The following is a 16,619-nucleotide window of genomic DNA, read 5'->3' on the forward strand; positions in this document are numbered from 1 at the left end:
GACTATACCCCTATTCGGACTATAACTATGTTGGAACTATACGTTAACTATACATTATACTCATATTTCAAAAGATAACAGCCAAAGTGGATCCGCTGGAACACGGCTTCTGGGGGCTGAGTCATCAAGCGTGCCCCTTTTCCCCCGCCTCAAATTGGAATCGTGTTTTCTCTAGTTTCCCACCTACACCTCGATTCGACCCGATCCCTCCTCTCTTCACGTCCTTGAGTCTGCGCGGCAGCTCCTACTGCCTTTCCCCCGCCAATTCCCACCGCGTCGCAACAATGGGTGGCCAAGTATCCAAGATGATGGGGAAGATCTTTGGCACGAAGGAAATGCGTATCCTCATGCTGGGTTTGGATGCTGCTGGAAAGACCAGTAAGGCCCTCCCTTGCCCGATGAGACGAGCATGGCTAATTCTCCCTAGCTATTCTTTATAAATTGAAACTCAGCAACCAAGACGTGACCACCATTCCCACTGTTGGCTTCAACGTCGAGAGTGTCACCTATAAGAACGTCAAGTTCAATGTCTGGGACGTCGGTGGCCAGGACAAGATCCGGCCTCTCTGGAGACACTATTACTCTGGCACACAAGGTTTGATCTTCGTGGTTGACTCCAGCGATACCGCCCGCCTGGAGGAGGCTCGCTCGGAGCTGCACAAGATCATCAATGATCGTGAAATGAAGGATGCTCTTCTGCTTGTCTTTGCCAACAAGCAGGATGTTACCGGCCGTACGCACCCCCTATCTCCTTTTTGTTTTAATTCTCGCAAGTCCCACGCTAACCGATTACGCAGACTTGAGCCCGGAAGAAATTACTCAGCAACTCCAGTTGACCAAGCTCAAGGACAAGCTGTGGTATGTTGCGCCCAGTGTCGCGACAGACGGTACTGGTATTTTCGAGGGACTGGTAGGTGTTTCTTCCTTGACTGAATCCAAACAAGCACTGACCCGCACTGCTCCACTTTCCAGGCCTGGCTCTCCAACAACGTCAAAACTCAGCCGCAGAAATAAACCCGCCCGTGATCTCGAGAGGCGCCCCAACAAGCCTCGTGTACAACACTTTGAACCTTCGACAAGTACTTGCTTTCGATTATCCGTGTTTGATGACAAGACGACGCAGCATTCGGGCTTTTTTCCCTCTTCTCTTTTCTCCTTGGGTCTTTGCCTTTGTACGCGGCTTTTCACTTGTCTCACTTGGTTCCATTTTCCTTCTATGATATCCCCTCTGTTCTTACCCGGACTCGTCAAGAGCTCCGCCTTAATTATTTAATTATCTATAATGGTTCTTATCGTCAGCGTTGCCATTGTTCGATTCCCCTGTCGTTTTACTGTGGATTCCCGATGTGTATAGAGTTGACTGATTGCATAGAAAGACGAAGGGATGACCGGATGCAGAGCTAGGATAGAGAATCAACTTGAACTCAAATGACATATAATCGATCGAACGCCTCGTACGTAATGTAGACTTGGCGATACAAGTCAGGCATGTTAATTAGGTACTAACTGTCGCTGGGTGGGCCCGGATGGAGACAGTCCTGACTAACCAACGCGAACAGGAGATCCAAGATTGAGTACCCTGCGTGGTGTATGCTCAAAGGGTTAAGAAGCAAGGATGTCGATTCCCAAGGTTCTCAGTCCGTTAATCCACCCTCCAATTTTAGCTTCTACACTTCGTTCCGCTAACCTTGAAACCAAATTATCATGACACTGTCCTTTTCTTCATTGACTGTATCCAAGAAACAATACGTTAAGTTAACATTCCAAAAGATTCATGACGTTCATCGCACAATCGCGCTGCACAAAAGAAAAAAAAATCCCAGGGCCCCCGCCATTGTTGAATAGGCAACAGGGACCCGGCGCCTCACGGCGAGTGACAATATACAGATGGGTATTCGTTGGAATCCAATTTTAAAGCTGGCCGGGCCAGACGTCGTTGGCAATCTCACGAACCAACTTGAGCTTGTTGATCATGCCATCCCAATCAATAGCGTTACCCTCACGGTGGGAAGCGAATCCACACTGAGGGCTGACACCAACCTGGTTAAGCGCAGCCTCGAGAGTGATGTTGTTACCGTCAGCAATGATCTTGGCAGCGTTGATAACGCGCTTCTTCATTTCCTCCTTGTCCTCCATGGTGGCGAACTTAGAGGTGACAACACCCAGGATGACGTTCTTGTGAGTGGGGAGGTGCTTGAGGGGCTCGAAGCCACCGGCACGCTCGGTGTCGTATTCGAGGTAGTAGGTGTGCACGTTCAGCTCCTGGAAGAGCTTGATGGCGATGCGGTCGTATCCGCCCTCGGAGAAGTGGCGACTACCGACAAAGTTTCCACGGCACAGGTGGACTCCGATGTGCATATCCTCGGGAAGGCCGATGAAGCTGTCGTTGTACAGCTTGATGTACTTCTGGAACATGTCATCTGCGCTGTACACGTTGGCAGAGTCCTCCTTGAATCCGTTCAGGAACTTCTCGGAGCAGAAGTCTATTGAGATAAGTATGGGTCCTTGTTCATCGATGGTTGAGAGAGTAACTTACAGGCCAGGTTGGGGTCGTCGTACTGCACGTTGCGGCAGCCAGCGTCGTACAGGATCTTCAGCTCAGCCTGGTAGGCCTTGGCGATGTCGCCGAAGTACTCCTCATCGGAGCTGTACACATCCTTGGGGTAGGCCTTGCCCTCACGGTAACGCAGGTGGTACCAGTTGGGTGCGGCAAGAGTAATCTTCAAGTTCTTGACCTCCTCGGCGGGCACCAGGCTGGCGAGGTACTTGAATTGGTCGACATAGGTACTACCGACGTGCTTGATCTTGCCAGTGCAAAGAACAGTCTCACCGGGCTTGTGACCAGCCTCGAGGAAAGCAGCAATATCGGGGGCGTAGGGGCGGAAGATGTCCTGTTCGAATTCGGTGACCTCCTCGAAGCCATCCAGACCGGGGAAGAAGGTACCCCAGAACACTAATATGGTCAATCATGTCCAATCGAGTTTCACTTGTCTTGGATGTGCTTACTGTGGCGGCAGTACTCGCCATCGGACGCGGCAGGGTAGCCGAGCTCCTTCTGGACGCTGACAATGTTCTTGATTTCCTGGGCCTCGACCTCGGCGAGCTTAGCATCGGAAACCTCGCCCTTCTCCTGGGCAGACTTGCAGTCCAGAAGCTGCTGGGGACGAAGCAGCGAGCCCAAGTGCTCGGCGCGGAAAGGAGGTCTTTGATGAAGTTGGGGGGCCATTATGAAGATGCTATGTGATCTGAGGGTCAGTTTGAGCAACGCGATGACAACGAGACAGCACTTACAAATTGACTGTGAACACTCAAAAGGATGAGAAGAAGACAGGTCTGGCAGATTAATGAGGGGAAAATCCGCCATGGCACCTGCCGAGCTCGCAGACCTTCGATCCACGCCCCACTGCCAAAAAGATGAGCATCCCCACACTCTACGCTCGCCTATCGGAGGCCAGATATTGATCACTCCCTTCCATCCGTCCATTGCTGTGCTGTGCTTATAATCCTTATACGTCTTGTGGCCGACGACTGTTGGTAATGCGTTGGAAACATATTCAACTTGACGTCAAGATACATCCGCGTCCATATACAATTAACCCGAGTTTATGCGGGGGGGTCGCCGCTTGGCATCTCCAAAACAGAGGCCGGATTATTCGGATTTACCTAGACAGGTAGTAGAACTTATGCTAGGTGGGCTCCGGCATCGCACCCCACGTAATCTCCCATTGAGTAATTTGTTAGAAAGAGCGCGTTATGGTTGCCAATTTTGCGGTTCAAAGGGACGAGATCCACATGCCGGAAAAACCCCCCGGCCTCTTCCCCATCTTGTCCGACTGTCACGCTTCGCATTCTTTAACTAGACCACATTGTTATATCTTTGGCAGGACCATGAACAATGGGTGTATTGCAGCACAAACTTCTCTTTCTCGAAAGATGAAATATTCGCCACCTGTAGAACCAAGCTGAGTAAAGGCTGACAAAGACCCAAGTAGAGGATGTGTGGTTGAAGTGGGGTACTCCGGCACTTCATCATCACTGTTCTTCCCGAACCACTTCACTGAACTGAACGCGTTCTCTATCGTTCCTTATCGAGTCACTAGCCCAAGGCCGTCATGTAAGCTTGGTGATGTCGTCTGCCCTGGAACGACTCCCCAACGAGCTGCTGGATCACATCATCTCGTACCTGGCGACTGAGCCACCCTCCCTAACTCAATTTCATCGGCCTCCAACCCGATATGGCATTCGGTCTCAGACCAGGAGTCTCAAGCACCTGGCACAGGTCTCGTCACAGTTTCTGAATCTCGTCCGACCTCGGCTGTTTACCTATGCATGTCTGGAGCTAGAAGATGAGCTCGATTTCATCTCTTTCATCATAAGATCCGGTCTCGGTCGCTATGTTACCTCTCTCGTGGCCATTACTGTAAATGCTTCGGCCGACCCAGCCGACCAAGGCTGGTGGCGCAGGGTTCTCCGTTATTTGGATCCAGCTTGTGTGACGGTCCTAGCCCCGCCGACCTTCATCGGCAATATGCTGAACACTCCGATCATGGATGGCCATAGCTGGGCATTTGATATCAAATTGCAGATGCTGCAACTGGAGAGACACAATCCACTTCCCGACTTGTCTCAGTCGCCAGACTTGGAGAATTGTAATAATTTGCTTGACACACACCCATGGACATCCTTGTCCTTTAACGAATCCTCCTCCCTCAGAGCCTACAATCACTATGAGTACTTCCTTTCCCGGGTTCCATCTGTAATCGGGCAGTGGGGGGTACAATTTACGCCTCAGGCGTCTCCGTCCTCTGAGCTATCTACAACCCTTCACGGATTAACACATTTTTCCTATACGGCTGTGTTCCCATTTTACAACCACGTCAAGCTTGTACTCGATGCCCTTGCAAATATGCCCGAACTACGCGTTCTGAAAATGCAATTAGCTCCTGATGCCAACAACCATATCACCGAGGTCGAGCAGCGAGGATCCATGGACCCCAACGACCCATGGATGGAGCTTGCGACCTCTTATTCTTTAATAGGGTTTGAAGTAAATGCCAAGCCCTCACTGGTAGAGTTTAGGAGCGGTGACTTTCATCTCGAGGCTATACGCTCCGAGTTATCTCAGATCCTGGAGGATTCTCTGGGCGAAACGGGCTGGACCCACGATGGCCCAAGTGTTTGGAAACGAATAGCATCACAGAATTAATCATTCATGCAACAAAGTCCATAACATTATCATTATCATGGCGTAGTTGTAGCATTCGCCGTGGGTCTCGGGAAGTCGGGGCACACAAAGCGGTCGATCGCGTCCCTGACTTCACCCGGCCCCACCACTCTTTGGCGTCGCGTTAACAAGCCCGATATGCGCTATGGGTCAGATCTAGCAACTTGCGCATAATGACAACCGCTCGCAATGTCTATTCCACGGAGCCTGCGTATCCGGTTCTCGCAAGCTCCCTCCTCGCTCAGTCAGAGTTGGGGACGGCTCATACAACGCACTCTGTCCATGAAACAGAGACAACTGACTGGAACCTCAAAGAAGACTGGGACATCGGGATCCAGAATTCGCCAAGCATATTCCGGTGTGGCGCTGTCATCGGCTTCTCGAGACTGCGGACCCGAAGCAAAGACAATGATGAATACATTGCCCAGGTATGCACGAGATTCTCAGGACATGACGAATGCATTTACTAAGACATCTCAGATGCCACGGCACCTTCTAACAACACATTTACTGAGGCCGCTCTCATCAGAAATGAGGGCAGAAACGAGGGCATTCATCATATACCCAAGCAACTTCGATGCCTTTGCGCCTAGGATTTTACTCAACTCTCTACAGTCTACTGCTGGCCAGTCTCTCTCAAGAGAAGATGCAATCAAGCGACTTGATTTAGTGCAGCTACTCCCAATCCACAGTTTCCCAAATGCCGCCCAGGCGATAGGGTGTGTCTCCACATCGTTACAGGAAATTCAATCAAAGCATGCAGACAACGATTCTATCGTTCTGATCGTTGTCGGCCTCGACACTTTAGCGGAGGGCATCATCCGAGCTTCGAATCCAGTCAAAGGAACCGCCTTGTTAGCAGCCACGTTGCGGAACCTGACTCGTCTGTCTCGCACTTATAACTCCTTCCTGTCAGTCATGCTAGTCAACACCAACGGACTTGGCGCACCACACTTCGAATCGGACAAGCATCCAGAGAAACAAAAAGCCCCGCCTGAAGAAGATACACGATTCTCTCGTGACGACGGCATCCACTCGATCTTTCAAAGCCCTGGACCTCCACTTCTATCTACCCTCCTAATGAGAACCCTAGACCAAGGTATCGACACACACCTCCTCCTCTCAGACATCAAATCAGCCAAGGTAGCTGAGGTAATCAAAGACCGTGTCGGAACCGGCCTAGGCAAATGGGGGATATGGACCTCGAAATAAGCCTACGCAGGAAATTCAACCCAAAATTCGAGAGATGGATAATATTCATCTTGATACAACTCACTACTCATACACACCAAATCGACTGATCAAATGCGCGACCAGATCCGCCTCACGCGCCATTTACCGAATGCAATAAGGCCCTTTTAAATCCCAACTCCGATACATGAGCCTCTGTGAAAGGCTATCAAGCTTTTGTGTCCAGTTTAGACCGATCACTACGGCTCAGAAGGCATATTCTCCTTCTCGGCCCATTTCCTCAACACGGCTTTCTCAGCCACGGACCGAACTTCGGACTCGTATTTGCTGAGATCTTGGTCTGCCGTGTTCTCTTCGAACATGATGTCTTGCTGCTGCACTTTGATCCACTGCTTGTGCCGTTCGCATCGCTTCTTCGTGCAGATGCCGCGGGTCCAGAATGCCACTTCGTCTTCGTCGTTGTCCATGGCTGTGTCACCGTCGCCGTCGGTGTTTGTAGGGTAGCTCGCTGCGAGTGCCTCGACTGTACCCTCGACGAGGGCTTTCTTGCCGGCTTCCGATAATCGCCACTCATCGAATTCCTCGTCGGACCAGGCAAGGCGAGAATCGAAGCCGCAGATATCTTTCCATCCGCCTTTCGGTTCATTCGCCTTCAGCTTCTCGACTACGCCCTTTGCTCGCTGGCGCAAAAGACCCACGAATGTCGAGCGGGCTGCGAGCATCTCTTTGCGATGTAGGAGTTCCTCACTGAGTTTGCGGAGCTTCTCAAGCCTTGCTTTTTCGTCCGGTGAATAGTCGATGTCGTTGGCTTCGATGTCGCCGAGCTTGTCACCGGCCTGCGGTGTCTCGCACTTGACCTCTGTATTGGGACTTTCCTCCTTAGTCGATTCTGGTAGCGGAGAAATGATTCTATCACCAAGTCTGCGGAATTCTTGAACTGATGTGGCGCCCATGATTGCGGCCTTGAGATCGCCAGCTGTGAGGTTCCCACCCATGCTACCCAAGTCTTCCAGACCTTTTCGGGTTGATCCCAGCTTGAGATGGCGGGTCTGTTGCCGCATGAACTCGCGGCCGTGGTCATCGCAGCAGTATTTGCTAGGATTTTGGCGGGTGACGCGCGCCGGTTTGCGGCATTCGAAGAGACGGCACATCGGTTTCCATGTTGTGACACCTTTACCGCGCTTGTTGCAGTTCGGGCCTGAGGAGGCGGGTTAGTTAGAGAGGGTGTGACAGGGGGGGGGGGGGGGGGGTTAGATAGAAACTTACATATATACCTATCGATCAAATCGGCGTCTCGGGGATCAATATTGACACATTTTCCATGGTACCAGTCGTCGCAGTCTCCATCGCATCCGACCATCCATGTATGGTTATCAGGTCGTCGGCAAATGCAAAATACTACGTTTTCGTCTTCGAATGAATCATCTTCATCTTCCGGGTTGATAGCGGCCCTGCTAGGCTTCTTTCTCTTCTTCTTCTCTGGTGGTGGTGACCCGGCAACGGATACAGAGCCCTGTTTTCTCCCAGGTGTTTTGCCCGTGCGTGATACAGGTGTATTGGAGCGTCCGTCAACGCTGTCGGCGTCGTCATTCTGCTTGCGTTTCTTTGATGCGGGCTTCTTCGCCGTGCCCTTCTTAGTAGCAGCGGATGCTTTTTTATTTGTCGCAGGCTTCACTGAGTTCGCCGGAGATGATCGGTCAGACGATGATGCGCGTGAGGAAGGGCCATTTTTGAGATTCGCGAGTGTTTTCGAGGTCGGTTGATCATTTCCATCCCACCCGAACGATTTCGTTTCCAGGTCATCGCTGGCAGGGAATGTGTCCAGGGTCGAGCTCATTGGCTCGGATTTCACAGGTGGTAGAGCAGTGTCCAAACTTCTGACCAATGGCGCACTCTTGCTGGAGTCATAAGAAGCTTCGTAGAGATCATTCCATGTCGCACCATTTTCGGCCTTTTGAGAAGGCTCGAGATTCCTCAATGACTGGTGAATTTTTTGGGCGCGCGCTTGTCCGAAATATCCGCTGTGTCGCCATCCCCCGATCCCCACGACCCGGTCGTTCTTCACAATGATATTGGCGAGTACCAAGTCGTTATGTGTAAAGGTCAACTCCTCATCTGCAGCCTTGTCTGCAAACAGTATGCTTCGCTCTTGCTCCGTGCCAGATGGTGGTGTTTGCGAATTGAGCCCGCGACATACGTAGGAAGGTTCGTCGGAGGGACGATCAATCGTTTTGAGCTGCTGGAGGATCTGCCGACATTGATTCTTGAAGACATTGATTTTCTCGGCACTGAGGTATCGCCAAGCAACGTCTAGCGACACACCTGGGATTCGGGATTCAATTGTCACGTTTCTCTCCTCAATTGTCCCACAAAAGTATATCACTGGGACTGCGACGCCGATATCGTTCAGTGTATCTTCAACTTTGCGAGCTGCTGACAGTTCATTCGCGTTCACGCAGGAGTATCGTTCCGCAGCCGCACCGTCGGCGAGTTCGTGGTCAACCCTGATGACCACACTACCTGCGGCAAAAGCCTCTCTTGGCCCGGAGATACAGAGTGAGTGCTCCGGAGTGCAGTATTTCTTCGCGACACCCTGCCAAAAAGCGTTCGCTTTGGGGTCTGACTGATACCAGTGCTTGTAGTGAGGGGTGAAATCGTCGGTGTGCGGGGCGTACCGCCCATACTGCGTACTTTTCGCAAGGAAGGGATCGTCTCGGGGAATATGTTCTGGGTTTATTTCGTAGGGATTGACTGCCGTGGTGCCCTTTGCGATCTCGGCGGACCCGTTCATGTGATTTGTGCTCGTCTCCATCTCTCTCACTGTAGCCCAATCCGCGTGGATGGGCTCAGAAGGTAGCCTATTTGTCGCTCACGTTCAATGTTGTTGCGTAGAGAGCGTGGGGTCAATCCTGAGCGGAGCAAACGGATCACGGTAGCCAAAGGCGCGGACTGAGTTAGATGCACAGAGGTTCCGTTCGATATTTTGGTGACATCATGGAACTTGCATCAGTGTGTCTGTAGGTCCAAGTTCCAGTATATAGCGTCTTCACACCCAGGCGACAGGCTGCACCCGACCAGCAGGAGGATTCGAGCAGATTGTGACGGCGGGCGGATTTCTCACGGAGATTCGCGCTCCCTTTCAACCAGCCACTCTGTGATGTGTCACTTCTCCAATCCGCCTTCGGGGGCGTTGTCACTGATGTAACTTGGCAAATAAAACCTCAAAATGAGACTTGGATCATGCAAAGCAGCCAATACCGGTGTGTTATCACGAGTCCCTTGAATCGCAAATGCAGATCGGAGTCGCGGAGTTTTGGCACAAAGCGAAGGCGGTGAGGAGCTCGGTGGCCCCGGACACGCGACAGTCGCGCTTTGGGTTCGCGACATTGTGGAGTTAACGTAGCCTTCATTCTGGGTTGTGCATTGATACCGACAGTCATTATGCTGTAGAGTCTCTTCAAGCAACTGTTATGTTCGATCGAGCCAATTTTATAGCCTCGACTTTGCCACAAATAATCAGGACGGCAGTCTCATGTTGCATTTACTAAAACCCTGTCTTCGAGACCATCCCTCTTGCTTCTACTGCTAAGGTTGTGGCTTGGAATGGATTCATTAGAGGAAGTATGGCGATGCTACAAGAACGGACTACCATCCCGCTATCAGACGATTTTAGCGGCTTCGGCTTTGGTGGAACTTGCCCTTGGGCGCCTTAAACGGCCCCCTGCACTCAACAATCAGAGTCTACCTCTACGCCCCAAGAGAAAAGTCTGAATGTGCCATGCATTTGGCCCTAATGCAAACTTTCGTCAACCATATACGATATCAGTCTAGATGAGATGAGATGATGTGGATGACGGGTAAGCAATGGTGCATGGTGGTGTCCAGTAATCCCGATAAGCCCAGGCTGGGTATGCGGGCACCATCAAGGCCATCTTTCCCCAACCGAGGATGTGTGGAACATCGCTAAAAGCAACCAAGAACAGTCCACAGGTGGCTGAGACTTGCAGCTTCCGGGAATGATGAAACAGGGCAGCACATGGTTTCTGCATGCCTTGGGGCCAAAATTAGATTCTGCGGGTAAGATCAAACTAGCCGTTGGCGATCATCCAGTACTACTTAGAATCGTCATCGTCGGGGCATGACTATATCCCGACACCTTCGTCTTTAAAGCCACGCTGGTCCACTTTGACGAGAACATGTAAGCGAACTAGTGATCCATCTTTCCATCCTGGATCGCTATGTGGACCGCCAGGTGCAAGAGGCGACTGATCTTAGTGGCACGTGTATTGGAGATGGCTGGATCCAGGTCGTCAGGGGTTGAGTGCAAGTAAGACCGTTGGACACGGTATATCGATTACCGTACAACGATATGTCTCTTTGCGTCATGGAGCTAAAGCTGTACTGTATGCACGATTTTCAAGCTAGGCCTCATCCTTTTCGGGTCCAAGCGTTCTTCATCAAGGATTAGAACTCTGATCTTGATGGATCAGGGACATAGACATTTGACAGTGTCCCCGAAACGATCAGCCAACATTATGCCGGAGATGGTATGTCGCTGATGGTTTGTGGATCCTCCATCGTGTGATTAAGTGGGGATAAGGAGGGGGGTTTCCGTAAAGATTGGAGAGTTTGATCGCGATGTTCCTCGTCCTAGGGCTTCGGAACAGAGTTTAAACCACATCCCTAGCAGACTCCATCGGGGTGCTCGTGAGGTATGATAGATGACACTCTACTGCAGGATCCGCAGGGCCTGGTCAACTATACCCGTCTGCGAAGCTGTATTTTTCGTGACGATGGTGGCCCGCGGGAAGCTTCGTCATTTGAACTCATGAAGGGCCTGTGGCCAAGCATCGAGACGGAAATGGTCCGAGGGGACCGATCCTCAACAACCAGCATCTAGTTTCCAGAAGGCCCTAAACTCCAGGGCCTGGATTCAATGCACCCCAATCGTAATGCCAATCGCAACAAGCAAGTCCAGAAAACAGAGCCTAGTAAACAGACTACGGTCACAACACCGTTCGATCCCATCTCCCAGTGGAGACCAAAGTGCGCTCTAAAATGTGGTCCCGCTGATCTCAAGTCTAACCCAATTCGGGGGATCAAATGCGAGCGACGATACTATTTTTCTTGTGTCTGCCTCTGATAAACCTGCGTATCGTAGCCGTATCGAGCCCCATCTAGAGGCCTATGGGCCGCGACGTGATCGGGCACTGATCCTGGCTGAGTTGGCGTATTTGGCCCCCATTCTCCAGGCCTCTCACACGTGTAGCCAGGATGCTGCAGTGTGGATCCGGCTAGCCTTAGCTCCGCTTACTTTCACTTATCTGCACTCCGTGAATCCTAAGATCCCGCCCCTCCTTTCTGTTTCCACGCTGCATGAACTACTGACCGTTTAGCTCCAGGGGTCCTTTCCTATTTTAATCAATCCTTCCCGCAGCGTTGAGATCCTTGGTCCTTGATCCACTCGTGCACCATCCCGCCTTTTTACCTTCTTCACAGTGAACCTTCACTGACACTTACCCTTTTCTATGCGTGTTCTTTTCCACATGCCACAATGTCAAATCTCGAGGGCGCTTCCAGCAGCACCGAGAATCCCAATACTCGGTGGCAGTTTATCGACTCGTCGAAGAACAGTCGAAGCAACTTGACGCAGGTGAAGCGTCATGTTATGCAAGAGTATATGCGCCAGAAGAAAGGTGGCTCTCGCCAAAGTAGCGAAAGTGAAGAGGAGCCCGCCCGTACATCGAAACGAGGGCGGCCTAGAAAGGCACAAGCAGCCAAGCGCATGTCTGCAAGAAAGGCCGAGAAGAATAGCTCGCTAGATCACTCTGAGCAGCCTACGCTCCCTTCTGAGGGTGCGCAGGCCAACATCCAGGACATCTACTTGCATTGCGAAGCCTCTACGTCCTCAAGTGGTTCGGGAGGCATCCCAACTCTGGATCATACCCCTCTTCCTCATCATACATATCCTCTCCCGCCTCAAGGGTATCAGTTCCCGCCTCAGGAATACCTCGACTTCTCTCCATACAACCAGAACCATACGACAGATTTGAACAGCCTGGAATCATTTTCATCCACTCCTACTACTCCCTTCGAATATAGACGATCTCCGAGGACAATTTTAAGCGCTGCACGGACAGACCCATTCAATAGTCTCCCAATGGAACTGGATCTTGAAGGCCAAAGACTGTTTGACTTTTACGTGAGTGACATGCCGGCATGCTCCTATGGGACACACTTCCGATCGAAAAAAGCACATAATTGGTATACGGCTGTCTTTGTCCCGGAAGGTATGAAAGGTGCCGTTGCTTTTCAAAACACAATTCTCGTCCATGCAGCCAATACCTGGGCCTGGGTTCGCAATGAGACCGAAAGCACCAGTACTCTCAAGCACCGCGACCGTGCTGTGACGATGCTCCGAGAACATCTGGGTAATAACCCTCGAGATAACTCCGACGTCGCAATTATCTCCTGCCTGAGCGCTGCCGCCCTGGAAGACTTTGATCCCAGACCAGGTCACAAGGAAATCAGTTGGGTGCATATGCGTGCAGCTCGGGAGATGATAAGGTCTCGCGGAGGACCCGCCGCCTTTGCAAATACACGGCTCGGGATGCTGATCAATTGGCAAGATTATATTCTGTCTGGTTACGAGACCCATGGGCCAAGTTTTTTTTTTGAGTATGAGCCGCCGACTCCGATCACACAATCCGAGTGTGTTCCATCAAAACCCTCGCAAAGCCTCTACTCCATACCATCCCCACCAAGCTCCACATCATCCATCATCCTAGATATCGCGGCATGCCCAACACCTACTCCAATAGTCCACAAATCATCACCCACCGACGAACTCAAACTTCAATGCGAAGAGTTCCTCGATTTTCTCCGCCGCTGCGAGCAACTATCTCTCTACCAGAGAGACAATCCAAATTCATGTGATCTGGCTCGACATATAGCTGTACAAGATACGGCTCTCCTGTCCCAGATACTAGCCGCACCTTTAGGCGCAAGATTCACCACATCAGGCTACCGAAAACAAATGGTCGCCCGCCTTACAGTAATTATGACGCTGAACGCTGCCCTCTGGGACTACCGCTATGCTCCAATGCACGCGGCTACATTCCTCAACACTCTGGAGCAAGCAATGGTCGACAGCGAAGTCAGCATGAGCGGATCCTTAGAAGCTATTCTCCAGATCTTACTAGCCTGTAACGATGGTTGCACGAATGACTGGACGAACAATGTCGACGGCACCGTTGCACCTCTCGCGGAGAATGCCCCTGATTTCTCGCAGTACTCACCCCTTGCGACATCTCCATCTGCTCGACCTTGGTTCGTAGGGCGCATGTTGAAGATTGCGAAGAGGCTTGGGGCCGACTCGTGGTATCGAATCAATGACTTTCTCTTTGATTGTTTGACGCTTCAGGTCACTGAGCCGAGTACTTATCTATGGGAGTCGGATCTACGGAAGGAGATTCTTGATGCGCCGTTGACGAGCTATGTTATGCCCTCACTAATGAATTAATTATTTTCGGTGGTCATCATCTGTACATAACCTGTATCATCACATTTCAAATATCATATACTTGTGCGTGGGGCGCGGGGGGTGTTCATGCCCTCTGAAGTTGCTCAACGCCATCCAGAAACAAGCGATACGCTGAAGCAGATATCCGTGCTACTGATATTAGTGGAAAGGGAATTGCGAATGGGCATTTCAGTGATACTGTTGATGAAGTGTTGCGTGGAGCTCTTGAGTCGCGAAGCAGTGCCTAAGGGCCAAATACTGCATCTGATCCTTGAGGTCGAGGACAATAGGTTTCCTACGCTGGGGAGCTATCGTCGGGTTATTATCCAGACCTCAAATGAGAAGTTGTTAGGTGGAGGAGGCGGTGCCGAGGCCATTGGGGACCTCATGCGGGATATCATTCAATCAAGTTAAGGGGGTTGAATAAAGAGTACAAGAATCGTAAATCCCTCGTTCATATCATGCCAGCATTGATCTATTTCATACTTCTTCCGCTTTCTTGCTCCATACCTTCGGAGAAGATGCGCTCTTGCTACTCCAACTGCCATTTGTAGCAGTTGGATGCATAGACAGCGGATCTATGCCTTTGTGCTTGACGTGTGATCGAGATGGTGCACGTTCACGGGTGGCCTCGCCAGCTGTGATTTCAGGCTCTTCTTTCGTCTCCTTGAACACTTCTTCCACTTCCTCGAGAGACCGACCAACAGTCTCTGGGAAATAGAAGTAAACCAAGAAGACGGCAGCCCAGTTGAACCCGACAAAACAGTAGAAGTACTTAGATCCGAGCTTCGTGAGCGCAATAGGCGAGCACTGCGCAAAGATCAGGTTCAAAGTCCAGTTCGTTGCAGTAGCCATCGAAGATCCACGGGCTCGGATTGCTGTAGGGAAGATCTCGGACTGGTAGATCCAGGAAATCAGACCGAGGGCAGTGAAGAAAAAAGAGAATACAAAGAACATGGCGATCGCTGCGCGGAGTGCGTCTCGGTTGGCATTGCTGTCGCTAAAATCAATGTGTTTGGCGAGCGTGGCTTCGACGCACATGGCGGCGCCCATGCCCAGCAGTGATGGAATGAGTAGCTTTCGTCGTCCGACTTTGTCGATAAAAAGCATGAAAAGCGTGTTCCAGAGGACTGCCAGAGCTCCCCAGACTCCAATGATCATGAGAGAAGTCGATGTTGATAGTCCCAGAGATTTGTATAACCTAGGACCGTAGTTTTGAATTACGTTTGTGCCAGATGTTTGCGTGAATGCTTGCAGGCCGCAGGCGAGAAGGAGTCGGTAGCGCCATTGTTTGGAAAGAAGGACCTGGCGCCAAGAGCGGACCACTGATCCATTTTCATGAGAAATGCTCGCGTTGATCTGGTTGAGTTCATGTTCAACGAGTTGCCCATTGGTTGCACCGTGGTTCAGATGTAGGCGGGTCAGCACAGAGCGGCCTGCCTGCTCGTTGCCGATTTCGATCAGCCAGCGCGGTGACTCGGGGAGAAACCAGATCCCACAGGTGAGAATCAGCGCGGGTGCTGTTTGCAATGATAGCGGGAATCGCCAGGTGAATTCGCCTGTGCGTAGCGAACAGCCGTATCCGACCCATTGCTAGAGACCTTGTCAGACAGAAATCGGGGAAATTGGGGATCTTAGTTCCCTACGGCAACCATAATTCCCACTCCAATCATCCATTGTTGCATACTTGCTAGCAAGCCGCGAATATGAGGCGGCGCAATCTCACTCTGAAAACAATGTTAGTCATAGATGTACAATGACGTTGATATTCGTACTGGATGGCCAACATACGCAGTAGACGGGAATAGTTGCAGACATCATGCCGATGGCGAGCCCGGCGATGAATCGACCAGCGATTAGCATCGCAATAGTGACCGCCCCTCCCTGAAGCGCAGCCCCTAGAGTGGCAAGAAAACCACCGATGAATATCACCATTCTGCGTCCAAAGGAATCAGAGATATAAGGTGCAAGCAGCGAGCCCACAATGGCCCCTCCTGGAGATGGAATTAGAAATTTTCTGTGGTATCGAAGATCAGGTACCGTACCGGTGTAGGACGAGATGATTCCTCCACTGGCCGCATCAGATAGTTGGGGAGACCCAAATCGGTCTATGAAAGCATCCTGCTCAATACTCGACGAGATGACGCCCGAGTCATACCCGAACAAGAACGAGCCTAAGCCTGCAAAGGCACAGCATAATGTCACTAAGATGAAAGCCATTGTTCACCACAGCGCAGCTGCATTTCCAGAACCAGTAGCTTATAGAAGTGATGAAGAGGCATATAAAGAGACAGTAAGAGGACCGATTCACGCGTCCATTAGAATGTCGATCGACGGGGAAGTGGGACGTGCCGAAGGGGGGCAATCGATTGCGAAACTACGAGAATGCCATGCGAGAAGTGAGGGGATCGGCTAGTAGAAGACTAGTGGGCCAAACGGCGCCCCTTTCTCGTTTTTCTGCTTTCTCATCTTTCCACGGTGATCACATCTTTGGATCATGCAGGGATGGTGAGCTTAATTGTTCCAACCAAGCGTAGTGGGAGTCATAGCTGAGGGGCCACTGCTTGGGGGCCAAATCCATGAACATCGTTTCGTTTCAGCTCGCGGGTGCATTCTTCCAGTCGCGTCACAGGAGGTCATGTTAGCCCTACGTGACTGATCCCTTCATGTCAAATGGGGTGC

General features: G+C 51.2%; 7 protein-coding genes across 7 annotated transcripts; 4 read left to right on the forward strand and 3 right to left on the reverse strand.

The window, feature by feature from the left end:
- Positions 1-284: 284 nt before the first annotated feature.
- On the forward strand, positions 285-1,014 carry N7443_010375 (ADP-ribosylation factor family protein; the record flags this gene model as incomplete). Its single annotated transcript, XM_056890431.1, has 4 exons — positions 285-378; positions 428-733; positions 798-910; positions 973-1,014. 4 exons carry the CDS (start codon positions 285-287, stop codon positions 1,012-1,014), a joined length of 555 nt encoding a protein of 184 aa, XP_056736922.1.
- An 897-nt stretch (positions 1,015-1,911) lies between these two features.
- Positions 1,912-3,226, reverse strand: N7443_010376 (cobalamin-independent methionine synthase II family protein; the record flags this gene model as incomplete). Its single annotated transcript, XM_056890432.1, has 3 exons — positions 1,912-2,483; positions 2,537-2,953; positions 3,007-3,226. The coding sequence occupies 3 exons, from the start codon at positions 3,224-3,226 to the stop codon at positions 1,912-1,914; spliced, it is 1,209 nt and encodes a 402-aa protein (XP_056736923.1).
- A 900-nt stretch (positions 3,227-4,126) lies between these two features.
- N7443_010377 (F-box domain protein) lies at positions 4,127-5,206 on the forward strand (the record flags this gene model as incomplete). Its single annotated transcript, XM_056890433.1, has 1 exon — positions 4,127-5,206. The coding sequence occupies one exon, from the start codon at positions 4,127-4,129 to the stop codon at positions 5,204-5,206; it is 1,080 nt and encodes a 359-aa protein (XP_056736924.1).
- Positions 5,207-5,397: 191 nt separating this feature from the next.
- Positions 5,398-6,436, forward strand: N7443_010378 (uncharacterized protein; the record flags this gene model as incomplete). The annotated part of the gene is made up of 2 exons (XM_056890434.1): positions 5,398-5,652; positions 5,705-6,436. 2 exons carry the CDS (start codon positions 5,398-5,400, stop codon positions 6,434-6,436), a joined length of 987 nt encoding a protein of 328 aa, XP_056736925.1.
- A 218-nt stretch (positions 6,437-6,654) lies between these two features.
- On the reverse strand, positions 6,655-9,272 carry N7443_010379 (putative PHD transcription factor; the record flags this gene model as incomplete). The annotated part of the gene is made up of 2 exons (XM_056890435.1): positions 6,655-7,613; positions 7,682-9,272. Coding segments are annotated over 2 exons (2,550 nt in total), but the record flags the coding sequence as incomplete, so codon positions are not given.
- A 2,697-nt stretch (positions 9,273-11,969) lies between these two features.
- Positions 11,970-13,937, forward strand: N7443_010380 (sigma-70 region 2 family protein; the record flags this gene model as incomplete). The annotated part of the gene is made up of 1 exon (XM_056890436.1): positions 11,970-13,937. The coding sequence occupies one exon, from the start codon at positions 11,970-11,972 to the stop codon at positions 13,935-13,937; it is 1,968 nt and encodes a 655-aa protein (XP_056736927.1).
- Positions 13,938-14,417: 480 nt separating this feature from the next.
- N7443_010381 (sugar porter family MFS transporter) lies at positions 14,418-16,157 on the reverse strand (the record flags this gene model as incomplete). Its single annotated transcript, XM_056890437.1, has 4 exons — positions 14,418-15,530; positions 15,584-15,664; positions 15,729-15,931; positions 15,983-16,157. 4 exons carry the CDS (start codon positions 16,155-16,157, stop codon positions 14,418-14,420), a joined length of 1,572 nt encoding a protein of 523 aa, XP_056736928.1.
- Between the last annotated feature and the right edge of the window lie 462 nt (positions 16,158-16,619).

This window comes from Penicillium atrosanguineum (assembly GCF_028827265.1).
Source record: "Penicillium atrosanguineum strain IBT 20685 chromosome Unknown utg000008l_segment0_segment0, whole genome shotgun sequence".
NCBI classification, from domain to species: domain Eukaryota; kingdom Fungi; phylum Ascomycota; class Eurotiomycetes; order Eurotiales; family Aspergillaceae; genus Penicillium; species Penicillium atrosanguineum.